Source organism: Mustela nivalis (assembly GCF_964662115.1).
Source record: "Mustela nivalis genome assembly, chromosome: X".
NCBI classification, from domain to species: Eukaryota; Metazoa; Chordata; class Mammalia; order Carnivora; family Mustelidae; genus Mustela; species Mustela nivalis.
The window spans coordinates 1,493,599-1,519,841 of NC_139040.1; the positions used below are offsets into that span (position 1 = coordinate 1,493,599).

At 47.4% G+C, this 26,243-nt stretch overlaps 1 protein-coding gene and 1 long non-coding RNA gene across 8 annotated transcripts in view; both read right to left on the reverse strand.

Annotated features, from left to right (window-relative positions):
- Window positions 1–26,243, reverse strand: part of LOC309856038 — a 1,055,650-nt gene that overhangs the window by 136,066 nt on the left and 893,341 nt on the right. The gene's annotated exons all lie outside the window — the stretch shown is intronic.
- ZNF275 (zinc finger protein 275) lies at window positions 444–17,121 on the reverse strand. 7 transcript variants are annotated; one of them, XM_082717280.1, is made up of 5 exons: window positions 16,975–17,121; window positions 7,894–7,987; window positions 7,356–7,438; window positions 6,839–6,929; window positions 444–6,549 (listed from the first exon to the last, which is right to left on the reverse strand). In XM_082717280.1, exon 5 carries the CDS (start codon window positions 6,518–6,520, stop codon window positions 5,393–5,395), a length of 1,128 nt encoding a protein of 375 aa, XP_082573406.1. In that variant the 5' UTR covers window positions 6,521–6,549; window positions 6,839–6,929; window positions 7,356–7,438; window positions 7,894–7,987; window positions 16,975–17,121; the 3' UTR covers window positions 444–5,392. The 7 variants fall into 7 exon arrangements, with proteins under 7 accessions (XP_082573406.1, XP_082573405.1, XP_082573402.1 ...); XM_082717279.1 differs by having other exon boundaries at window positions 7,356–7,477; XM_082717276.1 differs by having other exon boundaries at window positions 7,356–7,499.

Sequence of the window (26,243 nt, forward strand, 5' to 3'; positions counted from 1 at the left end):
AAAACAATCATTAGAAAGAGGGCCAGCCACTGGCAAGAGGACTGACCTCCCCACTCCCACCCTCTCCTAGCCCAGAGAGGCTGGTTGATCCTCAAGGTCCAGAAGCTACTTCTGTCACTCTTCCTGGTCCCCAGGGGAGGAGCTCAGGATCCAGGCTGGTTCTGCTCCCACCTGGGATTCAGACTTGGGGGAGAGCCCTAGCCAGGGTGGGAGAAGGTACTTGGCTGAAGGACAGGACTCTTTTGCCAAGGGGCAGCTCAAATTTCCAGGGAAGCCAGCCCTCCCTCATCAGGGCACCTCCTGTCCCCTCCAGGCATCTGGTAAGGGGGTTGGGGTGGGCACAAGGTAGCACCAGGAGGGGGCAAGAGCTTCAGAGCCTGGAGAAAGGAGCAAGGGAAGAGCTGTTAACCCAAATTCTGACAAAATAAGTCAAGGAACACCAATGCCATTTAACATATATTTATTGAAATCTACTCGATGCAAGGCACTGTGCTAGATCTGGTAGGGGAATAGACATGAAGGGTCACCCCTGTCTTATAAGAGCTCACAATCTAACGGGCAGGGGGGCAGGTGGGGAGGGCGAAGCTCTAGTGCAAGGCTGATTATAGTAAGTGCCATAAAACAGACAAGTTAGGAGACCAGGGAGGAGGGAGAGCAGAGCGCGAACAACCGAAATGTGGACTGGGGCAGACGCGGCTCCCATTCTTAGATACGCAAAGAACACTGAAGGCCAAGTTAAAAGAGACCATTTTTAGTTTTGAAGGTAAACACCTAAACTGATACAATGAGAAGTACAGAATGTAAGTATACTAGTAATAGAGAAATTCTCAAATCCCCAATCTGACAGGTTCTCCATAAGTTGACTTAAACTCATTTCATGGGACAAATAGGGGATCCTGTATGGATGCCTGGACAGAAAGGCATTGGTCAAACTCACTGAGACCAAAAGGCATAGATTTTTACCCATCTGAGTGAACAGAAGACAGTACCACATTTAAACGGGTGTTGACGACAGTCAGGTGGGACTTGGGCCAGGAACTTGAGCCGGTAGAACAGGAGGAAAACCAGCCACGTGATTCTTAGGAAGCAGCCAAGTGGTAAAAGGCAACTGACTCTTGACGGATGACAGAAAGCAGAGACCCACTCAAGCTGGCTCAGGTCAAGGGAGCCTAGGGTGGAGACACAAACGAACTGATGGGGGCAGCTGCCAGAAATCCAAGTACATGTGGCCAGACTCCTGTGGGGTGCTGGAGTGGAAGCAGCTCTGGAGTGCTTGGCAGGAGCCCACAGATCTTCAAGCTGATGCCACCCATGGGGTCAACTCCTCTAAATACCGTGTGGCTCCCACTTTCTTCTAACACCAACTAGAAACTTCTCTCTCATTTCTCTTGTTTGCACTTCACAGACAGAGAACCTGAAAGGCCCAGCCTGTCGCCTCCAGACAGCTCTGATGACTGGTTGCTGCCCTGAGTCAAGTGTTTGGTTCTGGTTCAATGAATGTGGCCTGGGGTGCAGGGTGAGGGTCCCAGGGCATGTGACAAGGCTGAAGCCCCGGGCCCATGGAATACCAGCACTGTGACTGTGTGGGGCTCGCTCTGGAAATGCAGAAGTGGGTGTGACACAACTAATCAACACAGTTCATCTTAATAAGCAGCAAAAATGGTAAACAACAACTTTCATTTAAAAATTTCAGCAAGTATTCAAAACTTTAATAAAAGCAATGGAAAGTTTCTCTCAGAATATAAGAAAAGGTTAGATCTCCAATGAGAGTCAGCGTTCTATGTAACCCAACTGCTCTTCATTTCCCTTGCAAAAGGGATGTGTGTGATTAGAAAGAAAAAACGAAATGAGGTAGATACACAAATGCATAGACGAGCACACACTATAGGAAGCTTGATCACATCTTGCATATGACAGCGCAGTACACCTACGGAATCCAAGGAAATCCACCCCCGAGTCAATAGAGGCAAAAATGGAGCTGGGCGACACTACAGGACACACGTTAAAGCCACAGACTGCTTGTGCTGGAGAGAGCACGGACGTCATCCGCAAACACAGTGACAGAAAAGATGCGGTCTTTAGTGTTAACTCTAGGAGAGGGTCTGTTTCAGAGAAAATGCGAGAACTGAGAATGGAAGAAGTCAGGAGGGTGTGACGGGATGCCAGGGCGCCACGGCCCGGAGGGGGAGGAACGGAGCAGTGGCGACAACGCGGGGCTCTGAGCTACCAACACTGTATCTGGATCCTTCAGAGACGCTGACGCATGGCTAGCGAACGAGCAAGAGGTGGCCGAGCACTTCCAGCGGAGGTTGCCCGACTTGCCCCCTGTGAATGTCAAGTTCCTTACTGGATGACAGTTGTGTCGACCATGTCCTGACAGCTTGCAAAGAGCAAATGGATGCAGAAGGAAGCAGTGATTTCAGACACAGTTCCACAACTGTGAGAGCTGAGGCCACAGAGCACGAGGCGCAGCTGTGTAACAAGTGCCTGGGGGGTCAGGACGGAGACGTCACAGAGAGCCACTGTTGTGGCCTGGGGGCCGTTCCAGACGACCTTCTGGTTAAGGTCACAGGGGTCACAGGGGACCCCACTTTCCAGGATGGGGGCCCGAGAAGCCCCTCCAGGTGTGCTTGTTGGGAAGCTCGGTCTTGGCGGGCCCATCGGGAAGCACTGACCTCCTCTCTGGGCCCGCTAGTGGCGCCCCCCGTCTGGGCCCAGCTGTTGGCAAGTCACACCACAGCCCGGGTGTGGCTGACTTCTACCTGCAGGGTCTGCAGGTCACTGGAGGACAGGTTTCTGGCCAGCCCTTACTGCTGTTCCTCCTGGGGGAGGCTGTTGCAAGTAACAGCCCAGCCCCAGGATGACCAGCTTCCATTTCTATGCCACATGGGCCGACAGAAGGGCACCGTCGCCCTCTGAACCCTTGTTTTATTGCCCCTCCTGGGCAGGGCCGCTGAGAGTCACAGCCCGGGCCTGTGGCGCTAGCTTCTGTCATCACGATGCACAGGGCATCAGAGGGGCACGGCTCTTCTCTGAGCCTCTGCTCTGAGCTCCTCTTAGCTGTAGCCGCAGGAGGTTAACATCAGAACATGTGGGTGAATTTCCCCCTAGTCGCCCAAAGCAAAAGCCACCAGACCGACCTCTTTCTAGTTGCAGAGTCACTCCTTGGGAGGAGGACGCAATCCACGTGACAGCATCAGTCAAGGGAGTCTTCTCATGTTTGAGGAGATGTGTCTTGTGTGGCTCTGCTGCTCAGGCAGTGAATCCATGCCAGGCATGGCCAAAGCTCCCAGGAGCTTGACGGACAGCCAGCTGCAGCCAAGACCACATCTGGACTAGCCCATTGATCTAGTTGAGGCCCAGGCCTGCTGCTGACAGGCCGGGCTATACTGAGGAACAGTCAGAATGTTCTGGCCAATCCGAGATGGAAGTTTCTCTTGCGTGTCTTTGTGGCCAGGCTGGATAGTCAAGTCCCACTCACAGAGACGCACCGAGTCTGCATCTTGGATGAGGAGAGAGCCTGCTTCTCTGGCCCCTTCCCATCCAGCCTGCCCACCTGGCGCATCCACCTTCTGGTGGGGCAGGGCTTTCAACTTTTCATTTGTAATCAGAATTCCAGAAGAAAACATCATCATATCAAAGTACTGAAGCAATGGAAGTTACGGCTTAACGGACGACGGTGAGTGCTCGGGTTCGTAAAACCTAAAACTCGCAGGACCAAAGTGTAATAAAACTGCTACCAAGAGCAAAGCAATCAAAATGGAAAAGAGATCATCACAATCGCTCTAGAACGAACAGCTGTATAAAGTCAATATATCCAAAGGTAACTTGATAACTGGTCAAAGGAGATGAACGTACAATCTGCATGCAAGAAAACAGGAACACGATTTAAGTCACCACACAAGAGAAAGAAAATGCGACTAGGCGTCAGGAGGCCTGGGTCCATCCCCAGTTCCGGTACTAATGAGCCATAGAATGCCAGCGGTAATTATGGCGATGTCAGCAGATGACCTTCACTGAGTGTGCACCTTCGGACCAGGCGTGTGGCGTCACGGTTCTCATGATAACCTTAGGAGGTAGTCCTGTGATCACCCCTGTTTTACAGAGCCCAGAACGGAGGGCTGGCTGCGTGGGGAGAGAGGCTATCACTCCTGAAAGAGGCATCATCTTATACTTGAGTCCTTGAGACGCCCCTGTTATGGGCGTGCTCTCTTAGCTACTTGAGCTTGAACAGAATAGTGCTGCTGGAGGACAAGACCTATTAACCCGAAACGGACCCCAGCTGATGCTAGTTTTGGATGCATGGGGAAGTCACCAGAATGACGTGGTTGAAGAAAAATGGACGCAAAAGCAATGGGACCCAGATTCAGTACTTGTTCCTGGGAGAATGACCTTGCAATGACAAGTTCTAGATGCTTCCAAAAAGTCTTTTAAAAGTCATTTGAAAAAGCTGAACCCGTTAAGTGGTGATGCTGTAGAGCTATAGGACAAATTGAGGGAAAAAAAAAAGAAGCAGAACAAAACGTCCACAAATGTCCTAATGTAATGAGAACATGTATTTATGGCTTGGGAGGCAGTTTCTAGTGAGAGCCTCGTGCAGGGATTGTCACAGTGCTGCATGGTGTACAGCTTAGATGCACGGAAGCCGTGGGAGATGCTTCCGAAATGTTGGATGACTGGAAAGGGGCGACGAGGTTGGTGAAGATGGTGAGGTCAGAGATGCATGTGAGGATTTAGAATAAAATGATTTTGTGTAGTGGTGTGAGGGAAAAAAGGAGCATTCTCTAAATTAATATATTATTCTATGTAGTATGTGATTTACAGTATGTATGTATAGCTGAATTAATAAATTAAATATTATAAGACATCTGAGTGTTCTATCTACATCCCTAAAAATTTATAAATTCAAGTAGGCCAAACAACTCTGGGGCGCTGTTTTGTCTTCAGGAAAGCGGGGGTCATGTTATGTTGAGGCCGTCGAGGACTAGCTCTGTGACTTGCTCTGGGGGCAAGGCGGAGCAGCCCGGCGTAGGGGACCTACAAGTCCCCCTCCGGCGAAACCTGCACGTCGCTCTTCTCTCCTTCTCAGTTCCGAGGCCCGTGGATTCCTTGAAGGTACTTGATGCCAGTCATACTAGTCCAAATAAATTAGAATGTTCTAGAAGCTACTCTCGATAGGCAAGATGGGAAACGTGTACACTTAGAAATTGCTGGTGACAGTATAAATTGGATCCGACCTTTCTGACGAGAAAATAGATAAGCGCTACAAAAGTGTTCATCTCCTTTGACTCCGCCCTCCCCGTCCTGGGGACTGGGCCCCACGGGCTGCCACCGCTGCCGCCGCCACCGCCCGCCGAGGGGGGGCTCGGGGCTGGGGGTGGGGGGCGCTCCTCTAGTCGCGGTGGCTCGGCTGGTGCTTCTGCAGCGCCGACCGCCTCTTGAACACGCGGCCACACTCGCCACACTCGCAGCGCCGCGCTCCGCTGTGGGTCCTGCGGTGGCGACTCAGGCCCGAGCTCCGGCGGAAGGCCTTGCCGCACTTGTCGCACTCGTACGGCTTGAGGCCGCTGTGGATGCGCCGGTGCTTGATGAGGTCGGACGGCCCGCGGAAGGCCTTGCCGCAGTCGCCGCAGCCGTACGGCCGCTCGCCCGTGTGGATGCGCTGGTGCTCCAGCAGGCTGGAGCTCTGGCGGAAGGCCTTGCCGCACTGGCCGCACTCGTATGGCTTCTCGCCGGTGTGGATTCTCCTGTGCTTGGTGAGCTCCGAACTCCTCCGGAAGAGCTTGCCGCAGTGCGGGCAGCCGTACGGCTTGGCGCCGCTGTGGATGCGCTGGTGCTCTGCCAGACCGTTGACGCCCCGGAACGACTTGCCGCAGTCGTCGCAGTCGAAGGGCAGGTGGCCCGTGTGCGCGCGCTGGTGCTTGAGCAGCTCCTGGCGATCCAGGAAGTCGCGGCCGCACGCCTTGCAGGCGAACGGCTTCTCGGCCGTGTGCAGCTTCTGGTGACGGAACAGGTGCGTGCTCACCTTGAACGAGCGGCCGCACTCCTCGCAGTCGAAGGGCTTCTCCCGGCTGTGCACGCGCAGGTGCTGGCTGAGGCCCGCGTTCTTCTTGAACCTCTTCCCACATTCCTCGCACTCGAAGGGCTTCGCCTCCCTCTCCGCCGGCTCCCGTTGCTCTGCGGCCTCTTCCAAGACGCGGCTGGGGCCCGGCTGGGGCTCGGCAGCCACGTGGCTCTTGCGGTGCTCGTTAAACTCGGAGACCCCCCGGAAGACCCTCCCGCAATCGCCGCACTCCCAGCCCTTCTCCTCGCTGTGAATCCTCTGGTGCTGCACCAGGAGGACCTTGAGCCGAAAGGCATCCCCACACTCCTTACAGGAGAAGTGATGCTCTATAGGCAGGTCCTGAGGGCTGCCCCCCTGACCTCCAGCGTCCCTGTTCTGCTTGACCTCGGGGCTGGGCTCGCTGGCCTGCGGGGAGCTGCTGGAGGCCATCTCCTGAGGCTGCGCTTCTTCACCCATCGCCCACCGCTCACGTGCCCAGACGCCTCCTGAGAGGAGAAGGATGAGGTTACTCTCCTTTGTCGGCCATCCCGTTCCTGTGGAGGCGGCTGCTGACCGCAGGGCCCGGGGCGGCTGCGGCACGACGGCTGCGCGCGTCCAACCAGAAGCCGGGACTGCGGATGAGAGGGGCAGCAAGGCCTCACCGCTGCAACAAAGTGACCGAGGACATATTCCCTTCGTGCTGGAGAAGCAGCCACACCCCCTCCCCATAGGCTCAGCTGGGTCCCCCCGCTCCACCGCCAAATTTTTCACTTTTCAGGTTTCTTTCTCACTCACCAGAACACTACTTCGCTCAGTTTGCACTAAGGGATGGGGCCGATACCAGCGTCAGGGGCCGGACACCAGGTAGGATTCAGAACAGGAACTCCTGCGCGTGGAAAAGGAAAAACGGTTTGGCTGGCGGCCGGAGATGCCATCAGAACACAGCCAGAGTGCGGCAGGGCCTTCAAAGATGAAACCCTTTCAAGCCACAAAGTACAGCTTGGTTGTGCCCTCTGGCAAGCCACGCATCCATTGCCCATGCCTTCCCCGAGGGCTGGCTCCCTCCAGGCAACGCAGAGGCAGACCCTGGGCCCATCGGATGGAGCGCCAGCTGGCCATCCCGAAGAGCAGATCCTCCCTTTCTCCCGGTTCACACTCCTTGGTGGGAACCTGGTCCTGTGCTACAACTCCCAAGCCTGACCCGCAGCGGACTCCTGTCTTAGCAACCCTCCCACCTCACATGTGCAGCCCCTGAGACAGCAGAGGCACACGCGGCTGTGGGGAAGCTGGCACAAGGGCTGGGACATCTTACCCCCAGAGGTCGTGTTCCTCTAATGTGCCAGCGTCCTCTGTTCGGCGTCCGGCCTGGGCCACGTCGTCAAATGTCACTGAATCCTGAAAGAACTCCCGGGATAAGTAGTCCTTCTGTCCATTCTAGAATGAGGTGGGAGCAGTGCTAGTAACAGCATGGAATAAGAGGTGAAGGTCTGGAGTGGGTGTGCATCACTAGCACAGAAATCTAACACAAGCCTTGGGAAGTCCTGGAAAGAGAATCTGACCAAGCATCAGAAACCTGGGCCATGGCCCGGGCCTCCCACTGTCTTCCCAAGGGACTTGGGTTCAATCACTTTCCTGGACTGAAATGTGGCTCCCCCACCAGCATAATGGGAATTACAACCCCAGCAGGCATCCGTTTCTGGGTAGACTCAGGCAGAAAGCAAAGGGAGGAAAGGCAGAAGGTGGAGTTCAGGCCCTGTAGTGTGTCATGCTGGGAAAAGAGGTAGAGGCCACAGCCAAAACCAGGGAGCAGTGACAGATTCCTAAGGCAGGCAGAGGGAAGCACAGCTCACCTGGGCCTCAAGCGTCTCAGGAAGGCCTGCCAGAACCTGGTTTCCTGGGCTCCATCCTGGGGGAGGGCAAGGCCCGGGGAGGGGGCAGGCAAAGCTAAGAAAAGTGAGAAGAGCCATGAGTGACAGCGGCCCTGCTTTTGGGTCCCCCAGGACAAGACTAGTGATTTCCTTTCCCCTGGTTTTATATCTCATTCAGTCTTCTCTTGCACAGGAGCTGAGTGACAAGCCAGAGCACACAACTGCGAACACTGGGGGACACAGACGGCAAAGAGTTAATACAGGCAGGCGAGATGGAGCCCGGACAAGACAAATGAATGTTAGCCCAGGAACAGCCTGGAGAAGACAGACACACATGGAGAGCCAACGGTAGCGAGACGGGCTCTCTGGGACAGGCCGGCCACAGGCCTCCTCGCAGCCAGCCTCAGAGAGGTCAGTGCTCACACTGCATCAGAAGGAAGTGTCCCCAAAGCAACATCAGAAGAAGACCTAAGTGAGAAGATAGATGAGATCTTCCCCACTCTGGAAGGGCAACAAGAAAGACTGGGCCACTGGAGCGAAGAGAGGCAGCGGAAGAGTGGGATCCTGGTTTCACTGGCCAGAAGCAAGGCCTTTTAAAGGCCTTACCCCACACAACGCAAACGATGAAGCCAGTGCCCGTGAAGCAGACACAGACAAGAAGGTTTCTGAGAAATGTCTGACCAAATGGAAAGGTGAACAAAACAACTAGAAAAAGAAGCCTCAAAGAAAAGATCTTCAAACACCACGTTGCTAAACAAAAGATCTGAATGATATGTTCAGATTTACCTTTTTCTTCCAGATTGCAAAATATGCAAAATGTTGTGATTATATTACCACAAACATGTGTGTATCAGAGGCCTCCTACTTCAGCCAATACAAACAGGAACACAGCTTCTGTTCTGATGTCCGGTCAATTCTACTCAATTCACAAGTAAATGAGAAAGAGGCATTTTTTACACTAGCTCAAGGAGTAGAAGGCCCAGACATTCCAGAACCACTTTTATGTAAAATCGGGTATTATATTGAGAGGGACAGACGGACACTTCTACTTCTGGCCAGGATATTGGAACAAAGAACAATGTCCTGCTGTAAACAAGTATCAAACTGGACAGAAGCAATTTGAAACAAGTTTTCAGATACTGGGCAGCAGGAAGTGCAGGATCATCATCCCGAGAGAAGAGAAACAACCGCGATGAGCCGTCTCATTGCCCTGGCCCTGCCTGGAGGCCATGTCCAGACTGAGCGTGCAGGGAAGGGGGCCTCCGATAGAGCTTGGTGGCTTCATCAAGACACAGACTAGCATTCATGATAGCTGATGCAGCTAGAAGTTGCAGAGAAGAGTGCCAGAAAGGAGGGAGCGAGGCAGAAAAAAGGAGCTCCAAAAAATCAGCACAGTGCTCCCCCTGGGTCTTTCCTAACTCCCAAGCCACGGTCCATAATAAAACTCCCAAAGACTAGGAAAGGAAGGGCCCGGAGGCTTTAAGCTGAACAATTCCCAACCAGTCAGAGTAGAGTCCTCAGTGATGCCTGGGACCATTCAGTAGAGAATCAGAGGGGCTATGCCTCAGTAGTAGCACTGACCGTCTCCTGGAGCCACAGCTACCCTGAACGTGCTCTAGAAAAGCTTAAGGCCTTGATGTGATGAAGCTGTTCCACAAATAACTACGCCCTCAAAGGAAGTCCAACCCTCTTCAAAGTGAAGTAACAGACTCTAGCCGCTCAGCAATATCATCTGGAAGGCCAAGAAGCAGGAAAATCAGGTCAACGGACGTAACTCAAAAGTGATGACTGGGAGAACTTACAGACAAGGACAACAGCTAGTTTAACTCTGTACAAGACTGAGAGAAGAACAGAAACACAATGGAAAAAAATGAACGATATAAACAAGATACAAATGGGGCTTCTGGAGGTGAAAACTGTAACAGTTAAAATGAAAATTTCATTCGATGTGATTAGCAGCAGATTAGACACTGACCTCTGTCCCCCCCAAAAGATTAAAAAACTCGAGGATACAGCAACAGAAACTATCCCAAATGAAGATCAAAATGAAAAGAAAAAAGATATTTAAAAAACAGCGTCAGTGACCTGGATATAACAGAAAATCACCTAACACATATGAAACTGGAATCTGAAAAGAAGAGGAAAAGGGGAGAGGATAAAAATGTAGTTGAAGAAATACAACTAATACAACAATACAATACAAATGCAACAATACCCTAATTTGATGAAAACTAGCTCCAAGAAGCCCAGCCAACCCCTATCAAGACTAAACAAACCAACAACAAAACCAAAAAGCCACATGTGCACACCAAAACACGTCAAAATAAAATTGCTGAACACTAGTGATAAAGAGAAAATCCTACAGCAGCAGGGTGTGTGGGGGGGGGGTCATGTTCTATAGAGAAGCTCAACGATAAGAGTAACTGTGGGCTTCTTATCAGAAAATGTGCAAGCTCCAAACAACTAAATGACATTTTTAAAGTGCTAAAGGGAAAAAACCCTGTCCACCTACAATTCTATATTCAGGGGAAATACCCTTCAAAAATGAGGGCAATATAAAAACTTTTTTCAGACAAAAAGAATTGGTCACCAGCAGACCTGTACTATGAGACACATTAAAGAAAGTTCTTCAGGTGAAGGAAAATGATACCAGATGGAAACTTGGATCAACACAAAGGAATGAAGAACATCAGAAATGTAAAAACACTTTTACCCCCTTTATTTTTAAATCTTGTAAAAAATAACTGACCATTTAAAGCAAAAATAATAAGGTACTGTGGGATTTATACCATACATATAAGTAAAATGTATGATTTAGTGTTTTAGGAAGCCCTCCGAGACTCTGATACATGCTAATAAGCCAGGAGTGGAGATAAAATACAATTCTAAAAAATAATCCAAAAGAGTAAAGCAACAAAGGAAAAAGAACAGAGAGGATAAACAGAAACAAATAGCAAAATGGCGAACTTAAGTCCAACTACATGGATAACTAAGTTAGATGTAAATGGAGTAAACACTTCAGCTGAAAAGCAGGGATTACTAGACTACATTAAAAAAACAATACTCAGCTCTATGCCATCTGTAAGAAGCTTTAAATATAAAAACTTTGAATGTAAAGACATAGGTGAAAAGTAAAAGCATGGAAAACAATATACTATAGGACGAAACAATCCCACTGTCAAAAATAAGAGAAGGAGAGGGTGAATGATGAATGTGGCTCAGAGGGCTGGAGACCTTACTAAAGAGTCCTAGAACTCAGAGCAGGAAGAAAACGGAAGAGCTTAAACATAAAATCAACAAGTGGTAGAAAACAAGAAAAAAAGAAAAGAAAAGAAAAAGAAATGAAAATGAAAAAAAAAATCAACAGATGGCTAAAATAGATGACACACAGATTACAAAAATGCAAATCCTTTAAAGAAGATGGAGACAGACAGTAACTGTTCACTAAAAAATCCAAAGAGAGTAGGGACGGAGAGAGAACAGCCAACTACATATTTGCAATTCAGGGGAAAAAAGGAGTAAACGGAGTGACTTGTTGCTGAACTAAGCACACCTCTACCGTAATGTGTGCCACACTGGGGTAGAGTCTGGATTTAGAAAGGTCTTCTGCTTTCTGTTCTAGTACCATGTGAATTTTTAGTAACCGAGCTGCATTTCTTTGGTAATCAGAAAAGAGTAATAATTTAAAAAGATTTGGGTAGACTTTAGATAAGACAGCCTTATGGGAATGTGTGGGCGGTCCCAGAAAGCTCAGAGATAGGAAGGACCATGGGGTTGGGACTTCCTGGGCTCCTCTCTGCAGGCTCTTGGTGCCATCACGGGTGTGAGCAGAAGGGCCTCCTTTAGTCTCAACATCCACAGAAGCCCCAGCCCTGTCTTCAGCCCACTGCCCAGCACAGGTACTTCCCTGGTGTGAGTGACACCCCCGGTGCCCAGCAGCTATGCCCTCTGTGGCCCACTGTCAGCTGGGTAGGGCCCCTTTTAGCACTTGGGAGTCTTCCTGGTGTACATCTGAGGTCTGGTTTGACTTTGGCTTCTGATACAAAACAAACTGGTCCTTACACATGAATCCTTACACAATTCACTACAAAAACTCACTTCCACTGATGTGGAGGTTTTGCTGCCATGTGGAACTGGCAGAACATCATCTCACACTTACCTTCTGAAAAACATGGCCCATTACAACCTTGTCTCACTGTCCTCAAGCCAGAGACCCAAGGCCTTAACCCCTTACAAAGACACCAGCGCGGCCCACTTGGCCCAAATTCTGCACCCCACATCTCAGTCATTCTTTCCAGACACCCTGGCATTCATTCTGTCCCAACTATGCCACGGTGATGCCCCCTCAGTGCTCTGAATGTGCCACAGGTAGTTCCTTCTAAGAATTCAGACCTCAATCAAGTGTCATCTCCTCAAAGTGTCTTCGCTCTTGAGCCCAATCACCGTTTACTCATAATACTTCTCACTACCTAACAATCATCCTCAAATGAAACTGTTTGTTTTTACCTGACTCCCCAGGAGAAAGGTCACCTCCCACAGGATACAGACCTTCTCTTTCCTGGCCCCGAATCCTCAGCATCTGCAGGAGCTCCTGGCATCAAGTGGACATGGGATAAGCCATGGGGGGAGGGGAGTGTTAATGGGAGCAAACCTCTAGTTACAGAGCACCTTCTACGTGTTTGGTTCTGTGCTTCTCCCTTCTCATAATTTAATCACCGAGACCAATAATTCTCACGGCCTCCATTGCACACAGAAGTAAGTTATGGACTCAAGAGGTTAAGTAACTCGCCTAAGGTCCAGCTTCCAAGATTTAAGACTTTTTGAGCCACACCAAAGAAAGGCAACAGGCTCTTATTGAATGTCCTCAGAGCTTGATGGTTTATATGGACTCATGCGACTGGCTTTAAATCATCCTATCGATATGCCATCACAGACCCTTGCTTGGCAATAGTCACACACATCACTCTCTCTCTCTCTCTCTCACTCGCACAAAGTTCTTCCAAGCCACCCATGTTTAATTGAGCATGTGCTCCTTAAGTGTTCTATTTAATTGAGCAGAGCCTATCAAAGTGTTTTCACTTAATTGGAATGATTAACTGTTGAAATCCTGCAGCCACAACCCCCATGTGAATTATTAATTATGCTTTCCCATGTAGCAACAGGAATGGCCCTTCCCATAGCAGGCTTGCCCAGGAGATGTAACCTGCAAGAACTTCAGGTCAGCACATGCACTCCTAGTGCGCACGGACGTACAGTGGTCATCAAGAAAGTGCTCACAAAAACAGATGGAGCCCCACTTTCACCAAAGTAGCTAAATTCTGTATGATGAAATACATGTTAACCCTCACTGCAGTTAACAGTAAAATTATCACCAATCCTGAAGATCATGTGATTGCTCAGAAGCCATGCTATAGGGCTGCTCTACTTTGAAATGGTGGAACGAACCTGGAAAAGATGCTGGATGCTGTGACAAAAATGACAAGTACAGATGTCCACTGCCTTCCGAAAGTGGAGCTGCAGGGTCAAGGTCAAAGCAATTCCAGGAAGAATATGAAAACCACAGGAATGCACCTGATGGGTACAGAGGATGCTGCAGACCTTGACTGGAAGGCGCTTTCATTCACCCAAATCTCATAAGGTGCGCGCCTACACCCACCTGGGAAACGGCAGTCAGGAGAAAGAGTATGGGAAAACAAATCTCTGCCTCTTAATAGAATGACATTAGGCTCCTTCTTTCCGTCGGCTCTGAAGTGTAATCTAAGGCCTATCCACTCCCGGAGAGCGAGGCCCCCTGCCAACGGTGGACCACAGACCCCACCCCAGACCGAGCGAAGTGCCACGGACACCGTGGCTGTTCGATGAATACTGGGAGACCCTCTGGATGCGGACCCCCTTCCTGACAACCTGAAAAATCATGCATTCTACAACATGAGAGCTCAGGGGAGTGCAGAAATAATCCTGCCCATGTGCGTTAGATGGCAGCGTAAATTTTAATCTACTTACTTAAATCAAATTTTCTGTATAGAATCAGAAACATTAAGAGAACTGAAATAACCATTCCACTTTGATATGAAAGAACAGAAATTAAGAGCTGAATTCAATGGAGACAAAAAAACCAACCCATGTAAAAAAAAAAGTAGTGAATAATTAAGTGTCTTTTGGTTGCGTTGGAGCTCAGAATCCCTCCTCAGAATGTGCTAGTGAAGTCTGCATCTGAGTGGGCAGATCCCCCTGCCCCATCAGTGGGGCAGGGGAGCAGCAGCAAGACCACCCAAACTAGATCTATCTAGCAGCTTCCAGAAACTTCTAAGGGATGCCAGAAATACCTGGACTCCCTGGAACATCTAAATAAGGACCTGTAGCAGAATGTCCTCAGGCCCTGGAAGACAATAGGTAGCTCATGGTGTTCAGTTCAGTTCTGGGCCAGAGCAAAAATGCCCTGGAGCGTGTCTTTATAGGCCAGACAAGAGACCTTACTCTCCAGCACCTAATTCAGATGGGTGCCTGTGGCTTTCTGTCCCGTGCAAACAATCACCTAGATTCCCAGTTCTCCTCACCAGGTGACTGTCCTCCTTTGAGTCCTGCTGCTTAGACTGAGCACTGTGTCTGGGCAAAGACGGTTCAGCGATGCTGACATACATGAAAATACAAGAGTGTCCAGAAAGGAAAGGGTATTTCCCACCATCTTGCATCCTCACCCGTGGGGCCTTCTGACAGCATGGCCAGCTTTAAGGCCAGCAGACATGGTCTTTCAACTCCCAGACTTACCAAAAGAGACATGCAAGGATGGCTCATTGTGTCTCAGGCCGATTCTGAGTTGTAAAGTCAGGCGGGTAAGGTCCCACCTGTTGGGACTGAAATAATTCAGGGGGACAGAAGCAGGCTTGGGGGCACCTTCCAGGAACATGTCTCTTTGGGTCATGTGTGCTTGACCGAAGGACGGGCGGGGGGACAACACACACTGCCAAAAATTCCAATCCAACCCAGCCAGGCAAGGCCAGGATGCTGACCCAAGCCTCTGGGCTGGAGCTGACGTTGGCCTTCATGTGCTCTCAGCGTGTCTCACCAGGAAATGGCCACCAAGGCCTTAAAGGGAGAGGGCCAAACCTGTATTTTGCAAATGTGCTGCTGCCAAAAGTGGCAGAATCCTAAAGGGCCAAGGAAGGGTGTTTCACCAGGAAAGTCTGTTTCTCTTGGGGTGTTTGTGTCTGTGTGTGTCTTTTTCCATGTGCGTGGGTGGGAGGCATCTGTCTCCATCTTCCCCAGTTCTTCTCTCTTACTTCACTTGGGCACCTGTCCCTCTCTGTTTAGGTTTCCGTTTTCTTTCCCTTCTATAAAAAGCCAGAAGGTAGACCAGAAGGGAATTTTGTAGTGTTTGTTGTACTTAACTGAGAAAAGGTTTATGCTCCTCCTTTCCCAAGAAGGCGCATGGCATCTTACTAAAAACCAACATAAATGATAAGTATAGGTTCATTTAGGTTACAATGCCCTGGATATGGGATGGGCTCTACAGATATGAGGGGCTGCTCATTTGGGGAGCCCAGGCAGGTTAGGATCCAGGCTGGATCAGTGTGCTACAATCCTGGCTTGGGGTTTGCTAAGAGCTCAAGGGGCAGAGTAGGAGGTGTGGGTGGGGCCAAGGAATCTGCATTTGCAACCAGCACTTTGAGGACTGGAATGCAGACCTGTGCCTTGTCAGTACTGGGCCCATCTAGAATATGGAGACTTCTTCACCACCAGCCCTCGGCAGACAGGATTCAGGCCTGTGACCTTCCAGTGTGGGATCCCACTGTGCTGAGTGTCAGACTTCTGGGAAGAGAATTCACACTTTCTAGTGATTTTTCCAAGGGGTCTCTCACCCAAAGAAGGCTGCAAGTCACTGTTCAGTAGGGTTCTAAACACAGATACAGGGACATTTTTGGGGGAATGGACTGGACTGTACCAGGTACTGTGCAAGCTGCTTCTACTTAAAGGCTCAATGGGGGAGGGAGGATGGGGAATGGGGTGAGGCAGCATTAGTACCCAGAGGGGGTGCTGTTCTGGCAATCTCGTCTGAAATCCTTTGGTAAAGGAAAAATGTCGGGTCTGAGGTTTAAGAGAAAATATTTCACTGACCAAGGAGACTAGGGGGTGCTGGCAGCCAGGCTAGGCCAACGCTGGCTGGAGGGCGTCAGTTGGAACAGGGTGGGACCTCTGGGAAGAGGGCCAGGATTGGGGGGGGGGGGGTTGTTTGAAAGGGACCATGGGCTTTGGGCGGCAGGCAAGTGTGTGTTTGTGGGGGTAGCATGGAAAAAGACATGTAATTAATCACCCAAATATAGACTAGAGGCAGCAAAGGAGTGTAAGGGGGAGGCACAGGAGCAGGAGATGCTGGCCCCCAGAAGGGCGACAGAAAAAGCCCTGTTCAGACCTAGAGCCTTGAGGTCGTCTTCACCCAGCAAGCGCTGCCCCCTTGTGCTCCCTCACAGCTCTTGGGCTCTGGGCTGTCCCTCCTTCCCTCCCCACCAACCTGAGGCTCAACCTGTATCCAGAAGGAAAGGAGGGACCCCATGAGCAGGAACCGTCCCCAGCTCATCCACCTAGCGGTTCTGACTGCGGCTCGGCCCTTCCTCCAGAGTGGGGGAAAAGCCCTTTAACCTTTCCAACGCCCCTTCTCCCTCAGCCTCCGTTGCTCTCGGGGCTGGGGTCCTCTCCTTCCCAGAATGACTAGTTCCCAGCGTCTCCCCCAAGGCAGCGTAGGCCTCTGCACATCCGCGATTCCCGCCCCTGACCGCCGCCCCCCGCCCGCCGCAAGAAGGCCTTCAGGCCTCCTCGTACCCGCCATCTGGGACTCGTCCTTCACTTTGGATGGCCTCTGGGCTGAGCAGCTTCCTGCGGGCCCAGAGACGCCCCCCCAGAACGCTTGGCCTCCAGCCACCGTACACTCTGCGGAACACTCACCCTAGCCCCGCGCACTCTCCCAGGCCGCCCTCCCTGCGCATCCTTCCGTGGTCCAAACGATCAGCCCAATCCCGCACACCCTCCCGCGCCCTCGGCACATCCTCCCGTGGCCCTCATGCTCACCCCGGCCCCGCGGCGGCCGATGCGCTGCCCTCGGCGGAGCGGCGGTGGAGCGGCGCTGGCGCGGCCCAGGCAGGCCCGGCGTGGCAGGAAACGCCACGGAGCCGCCAGCGCCCGCCTGAGCCCCAGCAGCCCCGCGGCGCGTATCCGGAGCCGCGGGCGCCGCCGGGGGTAGTGGGGGAGCAAGGCCCCGCCCTGGCCCCGGCCCCGCCCGGCCAGCCAGCCCCAATTGGCCTGGAGAGGGGGCGGGGCGGGAAGGGGGCGGGGCTGAGGCCGCGGGGAGGGTCAGGCACGACCGCGGGGGATCTGCGCGTGCGGGCCAGAAGCCTAGCGGAGGGGGGCGGATTGGGATGAACCTACGAATGAATGAATGAACAAACGAACGGATGAATGAATGAATGAGCGAATGAACCACTTAGCCCATGAAGGAAGGAAGGAAGGAATGGAAAGAACTGCGCCCCCTCGGGCGCCTTCTGGACAGGGGTGAGGGTGGGGGATGGGAACAGAAAGCAAAGCAGAGCAAAGCCAGCTCTCACGGGAGGGGTCAAAGGGCCTCACTGAGTCACCAATGCTATTCCGAGCCCCTGCAGTAAGGATAGAGCTATGAGGAAAACCAGGGCGCATGGGGCGCGCGCATTTGGCGTCCAAAAGCTCCTGTGAGTGTGTGTGAGTGTGTGTGAGAATGGGGGTAGAGGGGAAATGTATTTGAGTTAATTTCAAAATAGGTCAGACTATGAAGAAGTACCAACAGGATTCTTCGGGGAGGGGGTGCGTTGCAGCCAGGTCCAGAAGAATTTGGTGCCAGTCATTAGAAATCTAGGAACCTGCCGTTGCCCAGTAGTGTGCTAAGCCCGTTCATGCTTTCTTGAAGACTCCTGTTTCCTAAGGAACGCAGTAATACACACGGGAAAGGCTACCGCGGATGTGAGACTTGAATGACGAGGACTCAACCATGTGAATGTTGTTGAAGACGGGAAAGGCATCAGTAAAGGAACAGCAAGTGCATAAATTGGGTATATTTGAAGACGAAAAGGAAAATACTGGACTGTAGTAAGCCAAGGGAAAAAAGAGCCACACTGCTGGGGTGAAGCTGGGCACTGAAACTGAGTCTGAAACACATGGCTTAACACTTTTTTTTCATTCTTTATTAATAAGCATTTAATGATTTATTGGTGATAAAGATAACCAACTTCTTAAATATTCTTGTAACAATTTTATCCATTAGACATTAACAACTTTTTTCTTATTTTCCTTCAGATTTTATTATGAAAACTTTGCAATATACAGATGAATTCAAAGATCTGTACCTAGATACCAAACACTACTCTACAATTAACATTATTCCATACTTGCTTGATTACGAGGTCACACTTATTTCATTAATTCATTTCAAACTGAGCTACAGACATCAGTAGGCTTCACCTCCAAACACTTCAGCATGCATAGCATTAGCTGGAGATGAATACCTGCTCACTGTTTTTCTTTTTTAAAATATTTTATTTATTTGCCAGAGAGAGCAAGCGAGACAGCAGGAGGCAGAGGGAGAAGTAGGCTTTCTGCTGAGCAAGGAGCCGGAAGCAGGTCTTGATCCCAGGCCCGTGGGATCATGACCTGAGCCAAAGAGTGATGCTTCACCGACGGTGTCACCCACACATCCCCATTTACTGTTTCTTTGCAGGTAGAATTTGCTGCAGTGAAACACACAGATCTCAGGTGCCCCATGTTGTGTGTTTTTACAAACGCATACTCGGATCTCTTGTCATGATACAGAATACTCAAGACCTCAGAAAATTTCCCTTGTGTCCGTTTCCAGTCAGTCACTACCACAACCCCACACAGAGGCAAACCAGGGTTCCAGCTTTCCTCCCCATAGATACCTTTTCCCTATTTGAGAACTTCTTGTGAATGGCATCATACAGTATGTCCTGTTTTGTGTCTGGCTTCTTGCACTCAGTATGATGTTGAGATTCACCTGTGTTGTCGAGCGTGTTATCACTTCTTCCCTTTCATTACTGAGTGTCTCCCGTTGTCTGGATATATTTGAGTTGGTGTGTTCATTCACCAGCTGATGATCTGGGCGGTTTCCATTTTGGACTATTATAAATAAGGCTGCTATGAACATTTGTGTACAATTTTTTGTAGACATATGCTTTCATTTTACTCAGATAAATACCTAGAAAGGAAACTGCCACGTCATGGGGTAGTTGTTTTATAAGAAACTGCCAGAATATTCTGCAAAGTGGTTGTACAATTTCTGTTCCCACCAGAAATGTATGAAAGTTCCTTTTCTTTCCAATCTTCCTCAAGGTTTGTGGTTGTCAGCCTTTATTTTTAGCTATTTAAGTGGGTGTGAAGTGGCAACTCATTGTGATTTTAATTATCATCTCCCTGATGACTAATCATGTTGAGTATGATGTTTTTATGTGCTTACTGGCCATTTCTGTATTTTCTTTAGTAAACTGTCTGTTCAAATAGATTGCCCACTTTTATAGGGTTGTTTGTATTTTTCATTATTTATTTGTAGGTGCATTTTTTAAAAACAGATCTTTTGAGGTATATTTGACATATGATACCTGGATATGTTTAAACTGTACCATCCAATAAGGTTTGACATATATATATCTCCATGAAGGCATCACCACATTCAAAGCAATAAACATATCCATTACTCTCAAAGTTTCCTTGTGTCCCTTATAGTCCCCCTCTCCTGTCTCCTCTTCTTCCCTTGTTCCTCCCATCTTGAAGTAATCAGTGATCTGCTCGCTGTCACTGCAGGGCAGTCTGCATTTTCTAGAGTTTTATAGAAATGGAATCATAAAACTAGTGTTCTTTTGGGTATACTGCGATGGTTTATTCATTGGTTGATGGACATTTGGGTTGTTTCCAGTTTAGGGTAACTACAAATAAAATTCCTATAAACATTTGTGTATAATCCTTTATATGCACATATATTTCCTTGGGTAAATACTAAGAGTGGTATGATGGTATGATACAGTAGAGGAACATTTAACTTTTTAAAAAATTACCACGCTGTTTTCCAAAGTGGTTGTACCATTTTACATTCCCACTAGTATTGTAGGAGAGTTCCAGTTCCACATTCTTATCAGTACTCAGTATGCTCAGTCTTTTTAATTTTAGCCATTCTCATCGATGTCTAGTGTAATCTCATTCTGGTTTTAATCTAGATTTCCCTGACTAATGGTGTTGGGCATGTTTTTATGTCCTCATTAGCCATCATATACATTTCTTTGGTGAAAGGTCTGCTTAAACCTTTTGCCCAGTTTATTATTATTGGATTGTTTTTCTTATTATTGAGTTATAAGAGTTCTTTGTATATTCTGGATACAAATCTTTTGTCAGATATATGCTTTGCAAGCTTTTTCTACCAATCTGTGGCTTGTCTCTTCATTCTCTTCACAGTGTCTTTTCAAGAACAGAAATTCTAAATCTTGATGAAGCTCTTCTAAGGGTTGTGCTTTCAGTGGCACAGCTAAGATATCTTTATTTAACTCAAGGTCACAAAGATCTTGTTTTCTTTTCTTAAAGATTTTATTTATTCATCTGAGAGAGATACAGAGACAGAGATGGACAGAGAGAGCACAAGCAAGGGGAGAGGCAAAGGGAGAGGAAGAAGCAGACTCCCCGCTGAACTGGAAACCTGACATTGGACTTGATCCCACGACCTGGAGATCATGACCTGAGCTGAAGGCAAATGCTTAACCATCTGAGCCACCCAGGCGCCCCAAAGATCTTGTATTCTTTTAGAAGTTTTATGGTTGTACATTTTTTTTAAAGATTTTTATTTATTTATTTGACAGAGAGAGATCACAAATAGGCAGAGAGAGAGAGGAGGAAGCAGGCTCCCCGCTGAGCAGAGAGCCCGATGCGGGACTTGATCCTAGGACCCTGAGATCATGACCTGAGCTGAAGGCGCGGCTTAACCCACTGAGCCACCCAGGAGCCCCTATGGTTGTACATTTTATACATACTTAAGTTTCTGATCCATTTTTATTCAATTTCTGTATGTAGTGTGAGACATCAGTCCAAGTTCACTTTTGTGCCTTGTGGATATTCAATCTTTCCAGCATCATTTTAAAAAAGATTTTATTTATTTGCTTATTTGAGAGAGAGAGAAGGAGAGAGCACAAAAGCAGAGGGAACAGTAGAGGAAGAGGAAGAAGCAGGCTCCCCGGTTAGCAGGGAAACTGATGCAGGGCTTGATCCCAGGACCCTGGGATGATGACCTGAGCAGAGACAGAAGCTTAACCCACTGAGCAACCCCCACAGGAGCCCCCCAGCATCATTTGTAGAAAAGGCTATCTTTCTTTACTATTTTTTATGCCTCTATCAAATATCAGTAAATGTGTGGATTTAAGACTTTCTTTGCTGTTCTGTTGTTGTATTTCCCTCTTTACAGTTTTGGTTTGTGTAATATTCTAACAATCTTCAAAAGCATGTATTTTAAGTTCTATAACTTTGTTTTTTCAGTGTTGTTTTAACTAGCTCGGGTTTTTTTTTGCATTCCCATATACATTTTAGAATCATATTAGTTTCCAGGGGAAAAAAAAAGTCTGCTGGGATTTGGATTGGGATTAGATTAAATTCTGTAGAATAGTTTGGGCAGAATTGATATCTTAGCAGTATTGAGTCTTTTGACTCCTAAACAAGGTCTCCTTCTCTCATTTTGGTCTTTAACTTCTCTCGGCAATATTTTGTAGTTTTCAGCGTTTGGGTCTTTTGTATCTTTTGTCAGATTTATTCCTACGTATTGCCCAATTTTGGTGCTATTTTGAGTGACATTGTTTTAAAATTTTTAAATTTCTGATTGTTTATTGCTAGTATATAAAAATACAATTGATTTTTTAAAAAATGTTTTAAAAGATTTTATTTATTTATTTGACAGAGAGAGATGACAAGTAGGCAGAGAGGCAGGCAGAGAGAGAGGGGGAGGCAGGCTCCACGCTGAGCAGAGAGCCCAACGCGGGCCTCGATCCCAGGACCCTAAGATCATGACCTGAGCTGAAGGCAGAGGCTTAACCCACTGAACGACCCAGGCACCCCCAATTGATTTTGGTATATTGGCCTTATACCCTGCAGCCTGTAAAACTCACATATTAATTCTTTTTTTAAAAAAAGATTTTATTTATTTATTTGGCAGACAGAGATTACAAGTAGGCAAGAGAGGCAGACAAGGAGAGAGGAGGAAGCGGGCTCTCCGTGGAGCAGAGAGCCCGATGCGGGACTCGATCCCAGGACTCTGGGATCATGACCTGAGCCGAAGGCAGAGGCTTTAACCCACTGAGCCACCCAGGCGCCCCTCACATATTAATTCTAGTAACTTTTAGGACAATTCCATCATATTTTCTGCATAGGTAATCCTATCATCTGTGAATAAAGACAATTTACTTCTTGCTTTCAAATCTGGATGCTGTTTATTGCTTTTCCTTGCCTAACTTCCCAAGCTTGGACCTCCAATACAATGTTGAACAGAAAGTGTAAGAGTGGGCATCCCTGTCTTGTTGTTGATATTGAGGGGAAAGCACAGTCTTTCACTACTAAGGATGATGTTAGGTTTTTGTAGGTGTTCTTTATGATGTTGAGGAAGTTCCCTTCTGTTTCTACTCTTCTGGGTATTTTTTCTTTTATCAGGAATAGACGCTAGATTCTGTCAAATGTTTTTTTTTTTTTTTTAATCTATTGAGAAGATTGCCCTAGTCTGAATGTATCTTTCCAAAAATGATGCGTTGAAACCTTAGCCCCCTAAGGTGATGGTATTAGGAAACAGAGACTTTGGGAAGTAGGTATGTCCCAGTGGGACTAATTCCCTTACAAAAGAGGCTCCAGAGATTGCCCCTTCACGTTGTGAGAACATAACAAGAAGGTCCTGGCTATGAATCAGGAAGAGAGCCCCCATCAGAATGTAACCACGTTGGTGCCTGATGTTTGACTTCCAGTCTCCAAAACTGTGACAAATCAATTTCTGTTGTTTATAAGGCATCCAGATTGTGGTATTTTGTTTTATCAACCTGAATGGACTAAGAGATGAATCATGTGTTTTTTATTTTTTAGTTTGTTTCATTTGTTAATATGCTGAATGACACTGATAAAATTTCAAATGTTTAAACCAAACTTGCATTCTCATGATAGGCTACTTAGTCATATTATGTTATTATTTTTGTATGTTGTTGAACTCAATTTGCTAAAGATTTGTTTAGGATTTTTGCAAGTATGTTCATAAAAAATATCAGTCTGTAGTTTTCATATGTATTTGTATGGCTTTGATGTAAAGGTAATGCTGACCTCATTGAATAAGCTGGAAGTAGTTTTTCCTCCTCACTTTTCTGGAAGGATTTGTGTAGCATTGGCATTGTTTCTTCCTTAAGAAATTGGTAGAATTTGAGTTCCTGGGCAGGCCACAGAGGATGTCATGCTGGGTGGCTAAAACTCAGAGACCCAGAGGATAGAGTTCAGGGTGACCATTTCCGAGGGAAGGCAAGAAAGAAAATCCTGGAGGGGAGAGAACCATAGACAGGGAACCCAAATTTTACACAGACAGTCTGCCCAAATCTCTGGTGTATCTTGGGTGTGTGTACAGGGCAGACTCCAAGAAAAGAACTGAGCAGAAATTATTGCCCAACACAGGGAAGACAGAGTTAGGAGTCTGAGATTAGCTAAGTTAACTGCCTGCTAAAGCAACAGCAGCAACAATACGACCTCTCTGGGGAAATACAGCAGAAACCAAGAAGCCAGAACCACTAGAAAACATTGTTGACAGTGTCCAGGACATGATGCTTAATCACTAGAAAAAACAACAACAAAACAATGTAATGACACTTAAGAAAAAAAAATGTTTAAGGTAAACTAACCCTGAGATGATCCTGACACTGTAATTCACAAACAATATTTTCCAAGCAGCTATTCTGAATATACTTATGGACATAAATCATGTCCATAAATAATGATTATATCTTTGCCATGATATATATACTTCTTCACTAACATATAGAATAACAGTATCTGAAATGGTCTACCAACTCCCTAATTTTGAAGTAATGTTATTTCTAGCAAGTATTTCTATCGCTTCTTGGTCTTTTGGCTAAGATCAAGTGTAGTATCTAGCAAGTATTTCTAGATATCTACAATAACTAATATGATATGGAAATATTTCTGGTGGTGACAAAGTCACATATACTGCTAATATTACAATGGGTTGTCTACATTCATAATTGAAGGAAATGTTAAATTTTAATTAGTTTAGTAAAAATAATGCATTTTACCCCACTCAAATTTTAGATCCCTTGAGTTCTTAATGTAAGGTTTAGGTCTTAAGGTCACAGATACTGTTTTTCCCAAGTAGAACAACAACAACAAAAATCATCTGGCATATAGTAGGCACTCAATGAATATTTCTTTTCTTTTCTTTTAAAAAAACGATGTATCTATTTATTTTAGAGACGGGGAAGGATAAGAGGATAAAGGGTAAGAGTGTAAAGCCTGACACAGGGCTCCATTCTACAGCGCTGAGATCATGACCTGATCCAAAAATCTAGCATCAGGTGCTTAACCAACTGAGTCAACCAGGTGCCCCTTGAACAATATTTCTTGAATAAATGAGTGCATCTGTGTTCCAATTTAGTGGTAAAGGAATTAAAATTTGTTCCCAGTCTTTCACATCCATTTAAATAATGAATTGGTAACAACAGCTACTATTTGATAATTATTTATCATGTGCTAGATAAAGTTTTATAAACATTATCTTATCTTATTCTTACAATGACCCTGAGACAGGTACTATTATTACTTCCATTCTTTTGTTATGGGAACTGAGCCAAATAGAGTTTAAGCAATCTCTTTAAGGCCACACAGCTGACATTAGAAATCAGATCTGTCGGAGTCTGGAGTCTGAGTTTTGAAAGTATTAGGATAAATTTAATTCTGAGTATCTCAGACTTGGAGACGGGTCCTTGGTTCCACCACCATCTGCCTCAGTATCCTTCACCGACTGAGCCTCAGACCAACTCTGTTCCACCCTCATCTTCCCACGCTGCCTGTCGCGCCATCCGGGGAATCTCAGCTGCTCCCTCAGCCTCACCCAGCCGCCTGAAAGCCACAGACTATCGAACTTGCTTTTCCATTCCTGATGTCTGTCTGCCCACTGGTCTCCTTCCTTTGATGTCCTTCAAGCTCCTCTCTGCCAGTGCAAGGGCCACTTTCTCTGGAAGGGCTTTCTCGACCCACCGAAGTTAGATTGGCTCACTTAGCGTTCCTACCACCCCCCCCCAATAATATCATATCAGCCAATTCATTTACATGCCTGTCTCTTCTTTCCATTCTGAGCGCTCTTTGAGAACAGGGACCGTTTCTAGTTTGTCTCCAAATTCTTAACAATTAGAACAATGCCTGACACAGTAGATGCTTGTTGAATGGGTGAATCCGTGAATAAATAAAGGAATGGATTATATGCACCAACCCTGCTACTTAACACTTCTGCTATTATGTCCATTATGATTCACATAAAATCATGCGTGTAATGTAAAACATAAATAAAAGTGTAATATGTAAAAATGTAAAATATCAAAATGTAAATCCAAAAAATATGGTCCAAGAGAATAATAATGAATTTATAAAATAGGAAATTTTAACAGGGAAAAATATACTATTGAAAATAACAGACTGTAAATTCTAGAATTGAAAAATAAAATGTGGGGCACCTGGCTGGCTGAGTGGGTTACAACCTCTACCTTCGGCTCAGGTCATGATCTCAGGGTCCTAGGATTGAGACCCACATCGGGCTCTCTGCTCAGCAGGGAGCCTGCTTCCTCCTCTCTCTGTGCCTTCCTCTCTGCCTACTTGTAATCTCTGTCTGTCAAATAAATAAGTAGAATCTTAAAAATAATAAAAATAAAATGTCTGCAGTGAAAAATTCACTGGAAGCTCTTTTTAAAAAAAGATTTTATTTATTTATTTGAGAGAGAGGGAGCATGTGCAGGAGAATAAGAGGGGGAGGTGCAGAAGGAAAGGGAGAAGCGGGCTCCCCACTGAAGAGGAAGCCCGAGTTTGGCTGATCCCAGGACCCTTAACTGATCGAGTTACCCAGACACCCCACTGGATGGCCTTAAAAACAGATTGCAGAAGGCAGAAGAATCATACACTTGAAGATTGATCAATAGAATGATGCATTGTGATACACCAAGAGGAAAAAAATTTTAAAGAAAGAACAGAACGTCAGTAGTCTGTGGAGTAATACAAAAAGGTCTAACACATGGTTATTT

What these genes read in the sequence shown, in the direction of transcription:
- ZNF275 (XM_082717282.1), bottom strand. Translation starts at nt 6,520, where the DNA reads ATGGGTGAAGAAGCGCAGCCTCAGGAGATGGCCTCCAGCAGCTCCCCG.